At 36.2% G+C, this 17,702-nt stretch overlaps 1 protein-coding gene across 1 annotated transcript in view; it reads right to left on the reverse strand.

Annotated features, from left to right (window-relative positions):
• Nucleotides 1–17,702, reverse strand: part of LOC149805389 (DNA replication licensing factor mcm5-A-like) — a 63,824-nt gene that overhangs the window by 12,977 nt on the left and 33,145 nt on the right. Inside the window, exons 8-13 of the mRNA XM_089949896.1 lie at nucleotides 15,670–15,850; nucleotides 11,915–12,055; nucleotides 10,456–10,632; nucleotides 6,464–6,579; nucleotides 5,012–5,140; nucleotides 2,995–3,137 (exon numbers count right to left, since the gene is read on the reverse strand). Of these exons, the coding sequence (XP_089806022.1) occupies nucleotides 2,995–3,137; nucleotides 5,012–5,140; nucleotides 6,464–6,579; nucleotides 10,456–10,632; nucleotides 11,915–12,055; nucleotides 15,670–15,850 (887 nt within the window). The remainder of the gene's footprint in view (nucleotides 1–2,994; nucleotides 3,138–5,011; nucleotides 5,141–6,463; nucleotides 6,580–10,455; nucleotides 10,633–11,914; nucleotides 12,056–15,669; nucleotides 15,851–17,702) is intronic.

Below are 17,702 nucleotides of genomic sequence, written 5' to 3' on the forward strand. Positions count from 1 at the left end.
AAGTGGAATTCAAGATTCCAGACTCAAATTGCATAGTAGTACTTACTCTACGCATAAATACGATGAAGTTCTAATGAAGCAAGTACTAAAAAAAAAATTCTGAAACTACCACATAGAAGCAATTCTTCATCCCAACACCATGTAAAGAGAAGGGTAAGAACAGAGAATATCATATCTAGATGAATGAATCCCTGATTACCAAAATACCTAAAGTCACAATTAACTAAAGCAAGGACTGAGAGGGTAACTATTCTCTTATAAAATGTAAAGTTGGAACACTTTGCTAAAAAAACAAACAAACATACTGAACACATAAACAAAGGCAAATTTCCAAGAGCAAACTAAGACATCGATACAAGCATCCAACGAAAACCTACAATGAGCTGATGACATGGTAGTCATTTTGATTCTCTCATTGCCAAATTTCTCTTATCTTCCTCGTAACCGGAGGATGAAATTATGAGGTGGACAAAGGGGCTTGATGTTCTGGATAGTAAGCATGGTAACTTGTCAAAAGAAGCTTTGTAGATAAAAAATTTCCTATTCCGTTGATTGCGTACTTTATCACAACAATGGTTTCAAGATTTCTCAATACTTTGCATCTTCATTCATATCTGATGGCATACACTAGGTACACTATTGTTAACTTTAATGCCTAGATGATGTCAAATTCATTTAAATATTATTCAGGGCAAACTAGACACCAAAAGACGTCTTTACTGAAAATCCGTAGTAGCAATAGCAACATTTTCATCAATGCCACTGTAGCGGCTATACTGGATGTCCAGATGAAACCATTTTCATTTAGGACTTGGTCTAGAGATCACCATGTTTGTAAAATTTCATGGCAATCCTCCAATTACTTTAGGAAGTGTTCTGGTAACAAACTTGTGCTAATGGATGGAAAGATGATGGATTGAAAACATTCTATGCACAAGATCTTCAGGTCTGAGATTAACAGAGCTAAAACCAAAGAATTACACAATAAAACTTTAGGAAGGTAAACCAGTCCAAGAAGATGTAAATATGAATTCCTACATAAAAAAGTAGAGATATTACAAATCCATAACATACACATACACGCAAAACCCTGGCGAGAAAAGAGTTTAATCCAAGTGGACAAAAAAAAGCGAGTAATCTACAATAACATAATAAAATTCAATGAGCATATGTACAAAATGATTTATTTATCCATTCTAGTCTTTTAACATCAATTACTGCTTCAAAATTTCATATAAAGCACTCTGAGCTTTAAAAAGCAACAGTTTCTCATGTTGCATTTCGAAACACTTTGTACCAGCTGAGATTATGAATCTTCTGCACACCAATAGTGCTGGTTTACAGAGCCTGGATGTGCATTCAGTTTTATTCTCAACACTTTAACCCCTGCAGGTTTTTGTTGTTATCGCCTGAAATTCGAGTAGGAAACACATTTTGAAAGCTATTTCTGAATAAATCCCAACAAATCAACTTCTAGGTAATTTTCCAACAACATAATGCCTAGTTGTGTTAGAAACATTGTTTTCATTGGCTATTTGGCTCGCGCATGAGCAGAAGGGTAAAAGTTTTTTTGCTTACTGGATCCATTATTTTCGTATCGAGACCACTCTATTCCAAATGCCCATCTTATCCTACTTTCTGCAATTCACACCAGTCTGCCTTAGATATGAGACCAAAAAGTCTAAAATCCAGACACAAAATTGGAATCCAACCACGGGCGAATTTTGGGTGGAAAAAAATTTCAGGTCAAAATAATTAGGTTTTTTCCTCTGTATTTTGAAGTGCAACTAGAACTTCCAGATTATTTGGTATCATTGTAGAGCTACAGCTGTCTACCTTTCTATAATACCAACCACTATGGTTTATCATACATGACCTTGATGCTCAAGAACTCAGCAGTAGGCTACTACCTCCTGCCACATAAACTCATCACCAGAGGTTAATGTGTTAAAAATACTGAACAATCTCTCAGTCAGCATTGGAGCGGTAAAGAACCAATATTCCTTTCAAAACCTTACAAAGAAGAGGAAATATATATCTTCCAGTTATTTAATCTTTTAGCTGGGAAATAAGGTGCCATTGCACATCAACTCTGTCTGCAAGAAATACATTGTCAGGTAGAATGCCAACCTGATACTTCAGGGGTTCTTCACATTTATCAGCAGCCTTTCCTGCAGCAAGGTACAGGATATGGCAGGGACAACCTGACATGTACACTGCTGGAGACATTTTTCAAAATATAGAATGTATCACCTTTATGAATTCCAATCATCACTGATGCATTATCAACTGAAAACCCCATGCAGTGATGCCAATTTATGTTTATTCAAAGCATTTCTCAAGCAAATAAAAAATGTTTTCTACAGTGGAATCTACTGTTGATTCTGGTAATGAAAGAAGAGCACTCTGACTTTGCCCTTTTCGTTGTCAAAGTCTATTACACAGACTGGCTACAACTTTTTGTCATCATAATCACTGCTCCCGTCTGCTGCAATACTAAATGGCCAAATTTTCATGGCTTCTGCAATTTTAAGCAAATTCTCCTTTGCTAAACACCTAACAAAATTAGATTTTGTTCCTGCTGATGCTTATTTTCTGCAATTTTGTAATCATGAAACATCCATTTGAACAAAGGACCAATGTAGCCTCCTACTGCTAGGGGTAGTCCTTGTTCCATTAAGAACTCGGTAAATAATGCCTCTGCATTTGTTAGTTCTGCTTTTAAAAAAAGTTACAAGTTACCGAGGTATTTGAGTTTGTACAACGAGCCAATTCAAAGTTTCTTTGTTTTACCATGACCAATATTAAAATCCTTTCCACACTGCCTGCAGTGGGCAAGAAGCTGCCAGAGAATGGAACGTTGTTAATGTCCAATTCATATATTCATCTTTAATCAGTTTTTCATCCTTTTCTAATCCATCTGTGAAATTATTTGAAAAACATTTGTGCTCTAACATACGCATCTAGTAGAATGAATCTATTGTTGAAGTTTACCAGAAAGATTGCCAGACAAGGCAGCATCCAAAGTGGAGACCTGGAAAAGTCGCAGTGCCTCATCCACATCAGCCTCTGTTGCGAACGGTTTCAGCTTCATTTTGGCCAAGGATTCAGACATGCGTACAATGGCTTCCAGTTGTCTGAAAATGCAGAAATATAGCTTAAAGAGATTTAAAGTAAAATATTTTCCTTGCTTTAGAATTTACTCCATTTTTGTTATCTTTGAATACATGGCCTCTACTTAAAGATTAAAGTGTGAGAGGAAGAAAAGACTCAAATGGGACATGAGAAAATACACCCAAGTCATTTGAGTGACACTGCAGTTATTAGCAAAAACAAAGCAACTGACTGATGCTCTAATGACCAAATAGAATATCCAGGAATTCCATGTTAATACAGTTTCTTATTTGTAACTGTCGAGTGCTGAAAGCAACTGATATTCCCAAGTGATAAAGAGAGTTCTAAATTGACCTCTCGTTTGATCATATTTAAATTAAGATTGGCAACATTTTCATTTAGGGCTGTTCCAGTAAAACACATGATATAAAAATGTTTGACTTGCTATATTTTTTTTTTTAAAAACTTTATATTGGTCTTGCAACAAGCATAAAAATAAGACATCGGTAAGTGAATATGTTCTTAAAAGAAACGATATAGCGTAAAAGTAGGCAGAAATAATGCAACATCACTTCCACAGGCATTAATGTTTTTTTCCCTGACAAATCATGTATTATAAGTTTACCAAAACATTTATTGAAAAACATAATAACAAGGAATCATAGCATTTGACCACACATTTAAAGCAATACAAGATTTAATTATTATTCTAATCAAAAGCAGTATGCCTGAAAACAAAGAAAAATAGCAAAACATATTGATCACTTTAGTAGACAGAGTTGTAGGATACAAATTCAAGATGTCTGTATTAAAATAGAAATCCCTATTATAAAATCTGTATTTATGGACATTATATTAGCAGGTATTAAGGGAATGATCAACGACATACAAATAATAAGCCACCATGAAAATTTGTGATTTCACACTATCAGAGACATACATGGCTGACAGACAAGCAAAATAAAGGACAAAAGATTGATTATAATGAATGAATACAAATAAAAATAGGCAGTTGATTATATGATCTATAAGAATTCAGTAGATTACCTCAAGCCAGCTGTCATTTAAATCGCTTCTGTCCCCAACCCAATATTAAAATCATTTCTACTGCCCACTAACCCATAGCAAGAAATTATGTTAAAAAAATATGCTTCTGTAGGGGGCAGTGTTTTTGATTAAAACATATCTGACAGTGGATCATAATTGTGGGTTGGTTGAATTTGAAAGTGCCTTCCCCACGGGGGTCACGTTTTACTGGAACAGCCCTTAGAACCAACTACTAGACATCACAAGTCTTCTGGTGAAAACTCCATATCAATATGACCATCCTTTCAGGAGAGGCAGTGATAACAAGATTTCCAAGATGGTTGATGTGATTGCCATAATCGATGCAAGAGTGACAACTTTCATTTTGTGCCATCTAGACATCAGAAGTCTTGGTTAAAACAATATTTTCAACTGGTAATTCATTCAGAGTTTGTAGCAATATAAGATATTCAAGCTGCCTGGTATGACCAAACCTCCCAGTAGTTAAGGAGCAAAAAGAAACTAGTATTAAAGGAGTCGGGACATGGAGTGGATTAGAGACAAAAGACAATTACACTTTTTGAGCTAATAATAACAAAGGTGTTGGTCTCTTTAACAACACTGCTGCTGGCAGAGAAGTGATAGATATGCATCAACATTCATAACAAAATATGACAGGTCCCAGCATGAATCACTGTGGTTCTTGTTCCTCTTATTGCCTTAAGAATGCAGAGGCAAATAGAGAATATGCTACATCCTCAAGGAAAGAGATTATCCATATCTGGAATACTTCTCAGGTGACAATAAAATTAGGCTCATCTTCACCAAATATAAACAAAATTTACAATTTCCTCATTGTGGAATCATTTACCTCACAGTGATGGGGATGGTGACTTTCTTGCCAGTTTCCCTCTCATATTCTCCAGCACTGTTCCTCATCAAAACATAGCGATTCTTCAGCTTCTCAGCTGCCTCTGATGACAGGCGTGGGCCACATTTGCTAGAAAGAAAAAAGATATATATGACCTTGAATTTTCATCCATGTTATCTGATGAACTTTACTGCCACGTCTGATGACCAACTTTTGTGATCAGACTATTGAGCCATCTCACAATAAAAGTGTAACAAGGATTCACTTGTGTACTTAAGGACAGCATAACCTTTTCTTGTCATGTTTGGTGACAATGCTCAATTATCCAGTCAGCCAATTATCACCTTAGGTGATATGTGTGTGTGTTGGGGGTAGGTAATGAATGTCATTTATATACAATAAGAATGAACCACTTGATCCTTATCACATTTTTGAACAGCGCACAATGTATCAGTATTTATTTTAAAATTACACTGCTTTTTTTAAAAATTCCAAAATATGAAACAAGAGCACCTTCTTAATGTTGTATGTTTCTGCTGTCAGGTCTTAAACACATTGTTAACACACAATTCAACAGATATAGCTATGAGCATATTGTGGAAGCAGGTTCAACTTTTGAATGAGCAACACAAATCTGGTCTCCTCCTGTCCGTCTCGCTTGCCATGTTTCTGGTTGTATTCAAGGACTGGCTAGTATTGTGTCACGGGACCATGTGATCTGTCATCTCATCAAATCTTGGCAAAACTAAGCAATTTATGGAATAGTGGTATCTTCCACGGAATATAATCACTACCCGGCTACGATATTTAATTTATAAACATTACAGTCTAATTAAAATTTGTAGAGAATTACATACATAAAAGGAAAAGTTACTGCAATCCTACAGACCACCATTGAGAAGGGAAGCAAAAATCCCAGACAAGTTTTCAACCTGGATGAAACTAGACTCATCTGGAAACAGAAGCCAAGTCAAACATTTATTTCTGTTAAGGAGACTTACAGCAAAATCAGCAGGTCTGTACAGATAGTGGGCCACAGCACAAGTTCATATAGCCCTACGGCGATCTGAGCTAATATAAGCACTCTTGCATACCTCTACATTTACACTTCTAACCATCAATGACCCTGCAGTAGTTAGAGCTAAAATAAGCACTCTGGCATATCTCTATGATTACATTAAACTTCTAACCATAAAATCTTTGCTAAATAAAGTCTGATTTGGAGCCATACCTCCTGCTGCTAAACTGTGCAAACTTTGCCATCCCTCTATGATCACATTTACACTTGTAACCATCAGATCTTCACTTAGATCTCTAATAAACAGAAATCAACAGGAATCATACCTCCTGCAGCTAAAATCTACATTCGGGCATCTCTCTACGATCACATTTACACTTGTAACCATCAAATTCCCTGATATCTAGTTAACAAAATCTGATCTGGAATTGTACCTCCTGCAGAAGGCAATGTACTTCTTGAGAGTATTAAGGTCCAGTTCTCCCTCTCTCTGTTCCTCTGTGGTCTGTAGGGCATTCAGATGAACATTCATCACATGCTTGGCCATCCTCTGTCAATACAACACAATGAACATGATTAATAATTAGTCATCCTCTGTCAATACAACACAATGAACATGATTAATAATTTGTCGTCCTCTGTCAATACAACACAATGAACATGATTAATAATTAGCCATCCTCTGTCAATACAACACAATGAACATGATTATTAATTAGCCATCCTCAGTCAATACAATACAATGAACATGATTAATAATTAGTCATCCTGTCAATACAACACAACGAACATGATTAATAATTAGTCATTCTGTCAATACATCACAATGTACATAATCAATGCTTGGCCATTCTCTGTCAATACAACACAACGAACATGATTAATAATTAGTCATTCTGTCAATACATCACAATGTACATGATCAATGCTTGGCCATTCTCTGTCAATACAACACAATGAACATGATTAATAATTAGTCATCCTGTCAATACAACACAACGAACATGATTAATAATTAGTCATTCTGTCAATACATCACAATGTACATAATCAATGCTTGGCCATTCTCTGTCAATACAACACAATGAACATGATTAATAATTAGTCATCCTGTCAATACAACACAATGAACATGATTAATAATTAGTCATCCTGTCAATACAACACAATGAACATGATTATTAATTAGCCATCCTCAGTCAATACAATACAATGAACATGATTAATAATTAGTCATCCTGTCAATACAACACAATGAACATGATTAATAATTAGTCATCCTGTCAATACAACACAATGAACATGATTAATAATTAGTCATTCTGTCAATACATCACAATGTACATGATCAATGCTTGGCCATTCTCTGTCAATACAACAGAATGAACAACGATTAATAATTAGTCATCCTCTGTCAATACAACACAATGTACATGATCAATGCTTGGCCATCCTCTGTCAATACAACACAATGAACATAATTAATAATTAGTCATCCTGTCAATACAACACAATGAACATGATTAATAATCAGCGATCCTCTGTCAATACAACACAATGAAAATGATCAATGCTTGGCCATCTTCTGTCCATACAACACAAAGAACATGATTAATAATTAGCGATCCTCTGTCAATACAACACAATGAAAATGATCAATGCTTGGCCATCTTCTGTCCATACAACACAGCAGTTTACAACAATGTTTAGCATAACAAGGTCAGTCATTGAAATTGATCAATGCATGGCCATCCAATGGTTAGCAGACAACCAAGACTCCTGGCAAAGATTCACTACTATGAAGGTCATGTTGCTGCCTGCCACCTTTGTATATAGAGAAGCTATCCAAAATCTTTCAGGAGTACAAGTTCAAAGGTTCCAAATTTAACAAGAGTTCTGTGAATGGCCCATTATACACCCACCCAGTCTTTAATAGCTCTCTATGAGAATTTAAATGTTTACATAAAAATGAAGTGTTGGTAGACCAAAAACAATATTTATGTGATACTTCCCAGCATTGCCGTATCTTTTCCTGGCACTAGACCCCTTTTCAAGGAGGTTATCCCCTCGTCCAATTAATAACTGGAGTTATAAAATGACAAAAAAAAAAAAAAAAAAAAAAAAACCCAATCAAAACCTTCCAACCCTGACGAGTCCGTCTCAGTAAGGCAGCTTATTTTTTTCCATAAGATTGACCCATTTTCAGTTGTTATTTTTGTTGTTGTAGGGTTTAACGCCATTTTTCAGCACAAGATACATGGCAGCCGGTATTAATGGTGGAGGAAGAACCCAGGAAAACCCCAGAAAGAACCACCGACCCACGAGAAGCTACTGGCAAGCTTTCTCACATACCAACATAGGCCAAACCCGCAACTCGAACCCACGCAGACGGAGGTGAGATGGCAGTGATACGTAACAGTTAGCACTTTAGACCACTTGGGGCGCCACCAGTTTTCAGTAAGGTGTAACAAAATATCAATAACTACTATTGTAGAGCTGGAAAACATAATTAAAAGTTTGACGCAACAAAGATAAACATTATGTTCACCTGGAAAGTTATGGAAGTACGCCCATACTTTATTTACCACAAGTACAGTTTCACAAACTTGAGTTCCAATGCAGCTCAATGGCTTGTTGCTATCTCTCAATTTGATACAATTCCTGGAAATTCTTTTCCATTTCAATGACGATGACAATCATATCTCCTGCCACGAGACTTACTCAAACTGACATGTGATGTCCAATAAACGTAGCTGTGTCCTTTCCAACTGTTATTCACAAGAATCTGAACATTCCTTTTTATTCTCTGTGTTGATTATTAATAATTTTCTAGATTATTTTCCCTTTCTTCGTAAACATGCATCGCTTTCTGGATGCCATTCATCAAGCAGATGCTTTGCATGAACAAACAGGTGCAGTTTAAGGCATCTGGGGTGCTGCTGTAAAGTCAGCTTGGTTCCTTGACAAATTTCACTAATTCTAAGATGAAACCTGGATCCAAATAAAACACAGATGAACCAATTATCCAGATTTTTTGGCAATGATCATTTTTCCATAGTTTTTGCTAGTTTGCTGTAAGTCTGTATTTATGTCCTATGTAGGAAGACAACAGATCCTGCAACCAACAAGATGTGTATGTCCTATGTAGGAAGACAACAGATCCTGCAATCAACAAGATGCACATGTCCTATGTAGGAAGACAACAGATCCTGCAATCAACAAGATGCGCATGTCCTATGTAGGAAGACAACAGATCCTGCAATCAACTAGATGTGTATGTCCTATGTAGGAAGACAATAGATCCTGCAATCAACAAGATGTGCATGTCCTATGTAGGAAGACAACAGATCCTGCAATCAACAAGATGTGTATGTCCTATGTAGGAAGACAATAGATCCTGCAATCAGGAATTAAAAGTTTCATCAAATACTGAGAAAAAATGCACAAAAAACCTCCATGATGGTTAGCACACATTAAGTGACTGAAAGAATTTTCCTGAAATTTTCCAAAACTTGGGACAATAGGCATATCTACAGTTGGGAAAAGTAAGGAGTCCAATGAAAATGAAAAATATGTACAACCACATGAATGCCAACAGCAGCTACCTGCAAAATGGTTCTACTACAATGGAAATTTATTTTTAAGTCTATTCACCAGAAAATTAAAACTGACACATTTTAAGAATGTATTAATTCAAACAACTACAAAATAAATGCATTTTGTAAACTAAAACTGCGTCTTTGGAGTCTTCATGCTCACATTTTACCAACTACAAAATAAATGCATTTTGCAAACTAAAACTTACCGTCTTTTGCCTCTTCATGCTAAAATTTTATTACACAACAAAATGAACACATTTTAAGAACTAAAACTTGCTATATTCTGACTCATCATGCTCAAATTTTATCACACAACTACCAAATAAACTTTCAAAGACCACAAACATACATTTCCAGGACCTATTTTCGCTAACAGTTTTTCGCTAACAGTTATGTTATATGAGAAAACAACGAATGCAAAATATTACAATATTGTTTAATGATGAAATTCAAACTATAATTAATCAAAAGAAAGAAACCAGGAAAACTCGACTATACCCAAATCTAACAACCTTGGACAATTTTATCTGTGATTATGGAAACAAATTAAAAAGTTTGGGTTTATTTCAATTTTCAAAGACCTCAAGGTAATCTGCTGGATTTTCCCAAACTTTCAAGGCCTTGAAAAAGCTACCTCATTTTTCCCCAAGTGTCCAAGACCTTCAAAAAACATCATTACCCTGCTGTATCTCATGACTCGTTATGCTAACATTTTATCACAACAAAATAAATGCATTTTGTAAGCGAAAACTCACGGTATCTTTGACTCGTTATGCTAAAATTTTATCACACAACAAAATAAATGCATTTTGTAAACTAAAACTCACTGTATCTTTTGACTCATCATGCACATCTTTAACAATGAAGATCATGTCGAACCTAGAGAGAATTGTAGGCATAAAATCAATGTTTTCATCTCCTTTAGTCTCATCCCAACGACCGAAAACACTGTTCGCTGCAGCCAGTACTGAACATCTAGAGTTCAATGTTGTTGTTATCCCAGCCTAAAATTACAGAAGATATGAAAGTAAATCAACATGGAAAATATTCTCTTTTATTAGAAGTATAATATTTAGTTTGGGGTGTGCTGTGCAATATAATTTTTGGAGATGGGATTAATTTTCATTATGCATCATTTCCCCATTATTATTGCATAGCTACTTCTATTGATGGTGTTTGTTCCCCATCCATGGACATTACACCCTCCAATTAGTATCTGGGCAACAGGGCAAAATAGCTTATCATCCAACAAGTAAAACATCCTGATCCCAGGCTGACATCTTAGTCCATTTCTGACAATCAGACCATCTTCCCTCCTCGACATGGTCAAAGACTTAAGGAAAATCAGAGAAAGGAGAGACAGAGAGGATTGTGGGATACATCATTAAGTGTCCACCCCCCATTTTAACAGCATTAATACCTCATCTGCTATTATTGCTTTGCTGAATGCCAAGTTAGCTTTCCACTATTGGCAATAGGATGTTCTACTGCAGATTGAAGAATGTCTGAACTTGTTGGGCTGACACTTCTGGCCTCAAAGCACAAGTACCCTATCTCCAGGGTGCCAAAGATTGTAAAATGACAATGCCAAAAGGATGCTACCATGACATCATCCAAAGGCAAGAGATGCAGCAATAGCCATGACCTCATGGTTTTATTTCGTCATGAGAGATATCTCTCAGTGACAAGATCTTTAAGAAGTTCAAACAAACCACCTCGAGATGGTGGCTGCTGAAATATCAGAAGTACCTTTTCTTTTTCCTTCTGATTCAGTTACACGGGAAAGGACTGCAAAGCTCTATCTAGCAGAGGAGACTATTTTGATCATCCGAAGCACAAATGCGACTTGTCTTGAAAACAGCCGATTCTGGGCCAGAAAACCATGTTGGAAAATAGAGACCAATTCATAGCTACTATTGACATTTAAACAACCCTTTAACATAGCCAAAACTCAATTTCAATCCTTCACCTTGCTGATGCTAGGGAAAGTAAGTACTGTTTTTAGAAATAACAAGGTCTTCAAATTAGCTGCTGTAGTGAATATATTAGAAAGACATCATGTGAAGTCTTCTGCTAGAAACATCGTCTTGAAACCATTTTCCATCCTGCTGGAGTAACAATAACAAGATTTTAAAGATGGCTAACACGGTGGTTATATTACTAAGGTAATATATCATTTGTCAGCAAGCACAATCCCTCCCATTCAACAAAGATTTTCAAGTAAATAAAATGTAAAAAGAAATAGCAACTTGTGTTTACCATCAATGAACAATAAATTACAGCTACCTTGGCAATTGATATTGTTTGTTGTTCCATGGCTTCATGAATGGATACTCGGTCATCTTCTCTCATTTTGTCAAACTCATCAATACACACGACGCCCCCATCAGCCAGCACCATAGCACCACCCTCCATCACAAAATTCCTCTAGAATTAAAGTCAAGGTTATAAATGAGATAGATCACAATATGCAGACCTTGAAGTCAAGAATCAGCATTTTATAATTTAAACAAGACGCTCATGTGGGCAGGACAGTGTTGATCTGGCTGACATTTACCCCATCATTTGTCCCATTTAAAAAGGGATGCTTTCGATCAATTTTGACACAATCCTTCTTCTGAAATCTTTTGGAGAAGAGGTCATTTACTTTTTCCAATACTTGCAGGAATATTTATGGTGGATCATAATAACTGGTAAAACCTCTTACCTGGATGCTTTCAGCCAAACATGTTTGAGCATTTTCTGAAGGTAGTAGTCATTTAATGGATTTTGTATTTTTAGCAATGGTAACCATATCTGAAGGCAGATTAACACCATCTGTATAGCAACCCCAGTCGTTTTTCTGATATTGAAATAACTGCAAACACTTGATTTCTTTATATAGATCTGTTTAACAGCATTTCAAAACAGTTTAAGTTTTTAAAATATCTCTATTAGAAAAAATGTTTTGCAACTTTTAAATTCCAAAATATTTACAACTTTCTAGAATTTGTGTCTTATATAAATGTATTCAGATTATGTGGCAGTCATGGAACCAAAGTAAAATGTTCTTTCTATAAAAAAATGTTATAACTGTCTTTGTTGCTGTTGTAGGGTTCAACGCCATTTTTCAGCACAAGATAGGCTATACATGGCAGCCAGTATAACTGGTGGAGGAAGAACCCTGGAAAACCCCGGGAAGAACCACCGAATAACAGGAAGTTACTGGCAGGCTTTCGCATGTACCCACGTTAGCCAAGCCTGAGACTGGAACCCACACAGACAGAGGTGAGATGGCAGTGCTCTGGAATGATGAGTGCATAAGACAACTTGGGGCCCCTACCTTCGTCATTTAAAAATGCCTGTTTTGATCCAATACATTATTGATTTTCCTTAACTCAGGCAATTTGGAATTTGAAAGTTTTGTAATAAATTTGCAATTAATGTGCAAAATTCCAAACGGTTGGCCACTATGCTTACTTACAGAATTGAATTAATGTCATGTACCCTTAAATGTTAATCACGGTTCCCACGCTTTTCTGAAGATAAATTTCCAGGTCATTTCCAGAGTTTTTAGAGGATGAAATTAGTTTTTCAAGGTTCACATATCACAATTACTGAATGGAATTAAAGAACATTTCAGATTACAAGGCATGCATTTTCTAAATCTAAAGATGTTTCTTTTTCAAGACTCTCCAAAACATCTAAGTCAGAAAAGATATGTACAAAACAACAAAATGTGTCACATGAAACAAGTTTGATAATATTCCTATAAATTGGCATGTAAAAAGTCATTTCAATGTACAGAATAAAAATTCTAACTTTATTTTGATGACCCGCCTTCTTATAGAAAGTAAACATTTCCTATTACAGTATATAAAAACCCCAATAAATGCAAATAATTAGAATCACGTCTTCAAAAGAAAAGAGTTTAACACTAAATTTATCTGTGCCAATAAAATCCCAAAGTTTTCAAACAACCTAATCCCCTTAAGATGACCTGCTTAAAATCCATCATTTAAAAACAAAATTGAAAAGGGTAGATTTCAATTTTGACCAAAAACATTCAAAATTATATACTGTTGTATAAACAAGGTTTGAATTTTCTGTAAAAACTTGTCTCCTTGTAATTCGTTAAACCAGTCCCCATATCTGTATTGATACAGAGGCATGTATCATTTTTAATATATAAGGGACAACGATTTCTCATTCCAGCTCCGAGATTCAACTATTTGGACTACAAATTTGGCTTAAAACGAGTAGCAGTCCATTTTCTGAACCGGGGTTCCTCCGAATAGTCCTAACCCATTTTCATATTTGGACATTTGGTTGTGGGGTAATTGCAATTGCATATCGAAAATTTGGAATTTGCTGCCACCGTGTGATAGCGACAGATGTTAGTCACTAAACAGCGGGCCTAGAAAATTTAAATGCATGTTATATCAACTTATACCTGTATGAAATTGATAGGAAAATGATTTATTTTCTAAGAAATGGCAAGTATTATAAACGTTGTCTTTAATCTGCTGACAGACTAGACGAAACTATGGCATAGATGAAACCTGACCCTGTACTTGCCATTTGCATTAGTAGTCACTAGATTTCACAAATCTCAAACGACGACATCGAAAGTCCAATAGTCATGTGATATCAACAACAAACCTCAATTTTAATACTGTTGTACAGAAATTCAATTATATTAAATGAAAGCCTGATACTTTTTGCAAAAACTAGAATATATAAATATGGAAAAGAAATTGTACTTTCAATTTTGTATTTTTATTACAACCAGTATACGACTTTCATTTATTTTTTTCTCTCTTTTCTCTACATTTCAAAATGTGGGTCGTTAGATTTGTGTACTCGTGCGACTAGCAATGCAAATCGTGAGTACCAAGTCACATTTTATCAACAGCATAGTTTTATCTTGTCCTTCAGCAGATTAAAGACATAATGATTACAATAGTCGCAATTTCTAAGAAATCAGGTCATTTTCATATCGATTTCATGCATGTATCGCTTGATCTTACGTTTAAAGTTTGCTAGGCCATCAGTTAAGAGGTTACGCTTTGCCATACCATGTTGCCTCCTGATGATGCTAGACTGGTTTTCATGCCGTCCATGTAAGTAAAGATACAGATATCAAGCTGACTTTGAAAATATAAGTCTGGATTTACTCAGCATAAATGTTTAATGCACGCACACCCAAATGACCCACACTGCACCCTCAGATTATTCTGGTGAGAACTCAATAAATTTAACTTGTGATCAGTTTAGTTGCAACTCAATTACGTGACTGTTTCGGGCATCAAATGCTTTGTGAAATTCAAGGACTTTTCACGGTTGGGAAAAAAATCATCATTTGTCCAGACTTTTTCCCAATAGCATGGGAACCCTGGTTAATACATACATACATTTAAACTGCTAGAGTTACTCCTCCATCCTATTTGCAGAAATGACATTGAAGCATTCATATTCTACATAAACATTTTCAAACATTTTTGATTCTTTGGCAGTTGAAATTCTTTCAATGTGTTTGATGACCATGGTAGTTTGGCTATGCATGTAACACAAGTTTTTTAAATTTAATACCAACAATCCAAATTATTCAAAACAATGCATCATTTAATGTAAATCTGTCCAATCCCTTGGATTTGCATCTTTAGAGGTTTAAGGTGGACATCTGCTATATTAAAGAATCAATTTAACATTTACTCAATGTGGTCACTGAACCAAACAAGTTATATATAGAGTCCAGTTGATTTGGTTTATTTAAGCTTGGCATTTTATGTGGCACAGCAAACAACAAAGGTTACTACATAGTGCTGTGGAAATACCATTAGCCTATCCAAGTTGATCTGACCTGCAACCCAAATACAATGCTTTAACCACTAAGCTGCAGTCGCTTTGTGAAGCTAAAGTTTGATATGTGCAGTGGAAAGTTTCAACTACAGCTCTTGATGCCTAGGCAAAAACCAGATATTCACATACTGTCCCGTTCTTCTTTCCAATTATTTAAGAGTTCAGAAGCTTTAATTCAGTCCACATGGACACGAACTTACAGTAGCTGGGTCTCTTGTGACAGAAGCTGTCAAACCTGCAGCGCTGCTCCCCTTTCCAGATGTGTAGACAGCGATGGGAGCACACCTCTCCACAAACTTTAACAGCTGACTTTTTGCTGTGCCAGGGTCTCCTAGCATGAGCAGGTTGACATCTCCACGCCGAGTCAATCCATCTGGGAGGCTGCAAATAAAATGGTAATGCAAAATCCAATTTATTATGCATAGCCAATTTACAACACATTAAATCTGGTTAAAATTCCTGCAAATTACTTTATAAAATAGAGACTGAGAAATTTGCCAAATAAATATGAAAATGGTATGGGGTGGGGTAAGTAGAACTTGTTTTAATTATGCTACTGCTACATCCTGACCCATGTTTTTGACAGATATAGGGAAAGGAGACAGTAAACAAGCTTTACTGTTATGTCAAAGGTCTAAACATTCTACTGTAAAATGGGATCAAGATGAAGACCCCATGAAAGAAGGACTGCTGTAACTGGCTCTTCCAGAGACTCATCTGTATCACAACAAAATGATAGTTCATAGTCCCATCTTCGTTCTCGGGGCAGGGCAGGACCATTACTTCCAATACCATTCTTTAGAGATGGAGGGATTATGATTGAGAGTTCATTCCATCTCTGATTATATGGGGTGAGGGTGAGATTTTAATGAATGTTGTTCTTTCATCTCTCTGAAGAAATGAAATGATGATACACATTTGAAGCCGAGTACAAATGGGTTGAGGATATCTAGGCCTGATCAGTCTACTGTATACATACCAACCCCTGGCAAGGAAAAGGTCTAATCAAAGTGGACAAAAAAAGAGAGCAACTAGAGCATAAAAAGAGTACTCCACAGATAACATGATAAAAACTCAATGAGCATATGTACAAAATGTTTTATTTATCCCTCTGGACTTTTAACAGCAATTAACGATTAAAGTTTTCATATATAATGCTTTGAGCTTTAAAAATCAACAGTCTCTCATACTGCATTTCAAAACACTTTGTGCCAGCTGAGACTATGAATGTTTTGCATACCAAGAGAGCACCAAGTGCTGGGTTACAGAGCCTGGATCTGAATTCAGTTTTATTTTTGCTAACAATGCTGAACAATCTCTTTCAGTCAGCTTTAGAATGGTAAAAAACCAATATTCCTTTCGTAACCTGTCAAAGAAGAGGAAATTTATATTTTACAGTTATTGGGTCTTTTAGCTGGGAAATAAGATGAATAAAAAAAATCAAAAACAGGTAATCCAAATAGTTCCGAGTAAGGCATAATTTAGTGAGAAAAAAAAAAGCATAATGATTACGCCAAAAGCGTAATGGTTGGCATGTATGCTACTGATCCCTGAAGTCACAGCAAAGTCAAAAATAGTATAGAATGGACGGAATGGGTGCTGGAGTGCCCAAGCACCATTGGGGATGAATGGGGACATCTAGAAGGGAGGGTTGTCAACCCAATTTGTGCCCCTAGATGCGTCATCAAAAGTCTGAAACCCAGTGTCAAACACCTGGTGAATGAAACAAAATTATACCAATTACAATTCCTGTTGATCTGTACCCAATGGACCATTGCCATGTGACAAACACTTGGTGACAGCCATGTTGTTGTTGTTGTTGTTGTGGGGTTTAACGCCATTTTTCAGCACACGATAGGCTATACATGGCGGCCAGTATTAATGGTGGAGGAAGAACCCGGGAAAACCCCGGAAAGAACCACCGACCCTCGAGAAGCTACTGGCAAGCTTTCTCACATACCCACATTGGCTGAATCTTAGACTCGAACCGCCGCAGACAGAGGTGAGATGGCAGTGATCCGTAACGAAGAGTGCTTTAGACCACTCGGCCACTCGGGGCCCCGGTGACAGCCATGTAACACTACCCAAGCAACAAGTACTTTATTGAGGAGTCTCATCTCAGGTTACTCTATTTCAATGAATAAAATCCCGTTGATTTAACAGAAGTACCATAAATGGCACATTATGTGCTCTCCGGTGTTAAACAGTCCACTATATATATAAATAACATTTG

This window comes from Sinohyriopsis cumingii, chromosome 2 (genome assembly GCF_028554795.1).
Source record: "Sinohyriopsis cumingii isolate HCF-2022 chromosome 2, ASM2855479v2, whole genome shotgun sequence".
NCBI lineage: Eukaryota > Metazoa > Mollusca > Bivalvia > Unionida > Unionidae > Sinohyriopsis > Sinohyriopsis cumingii.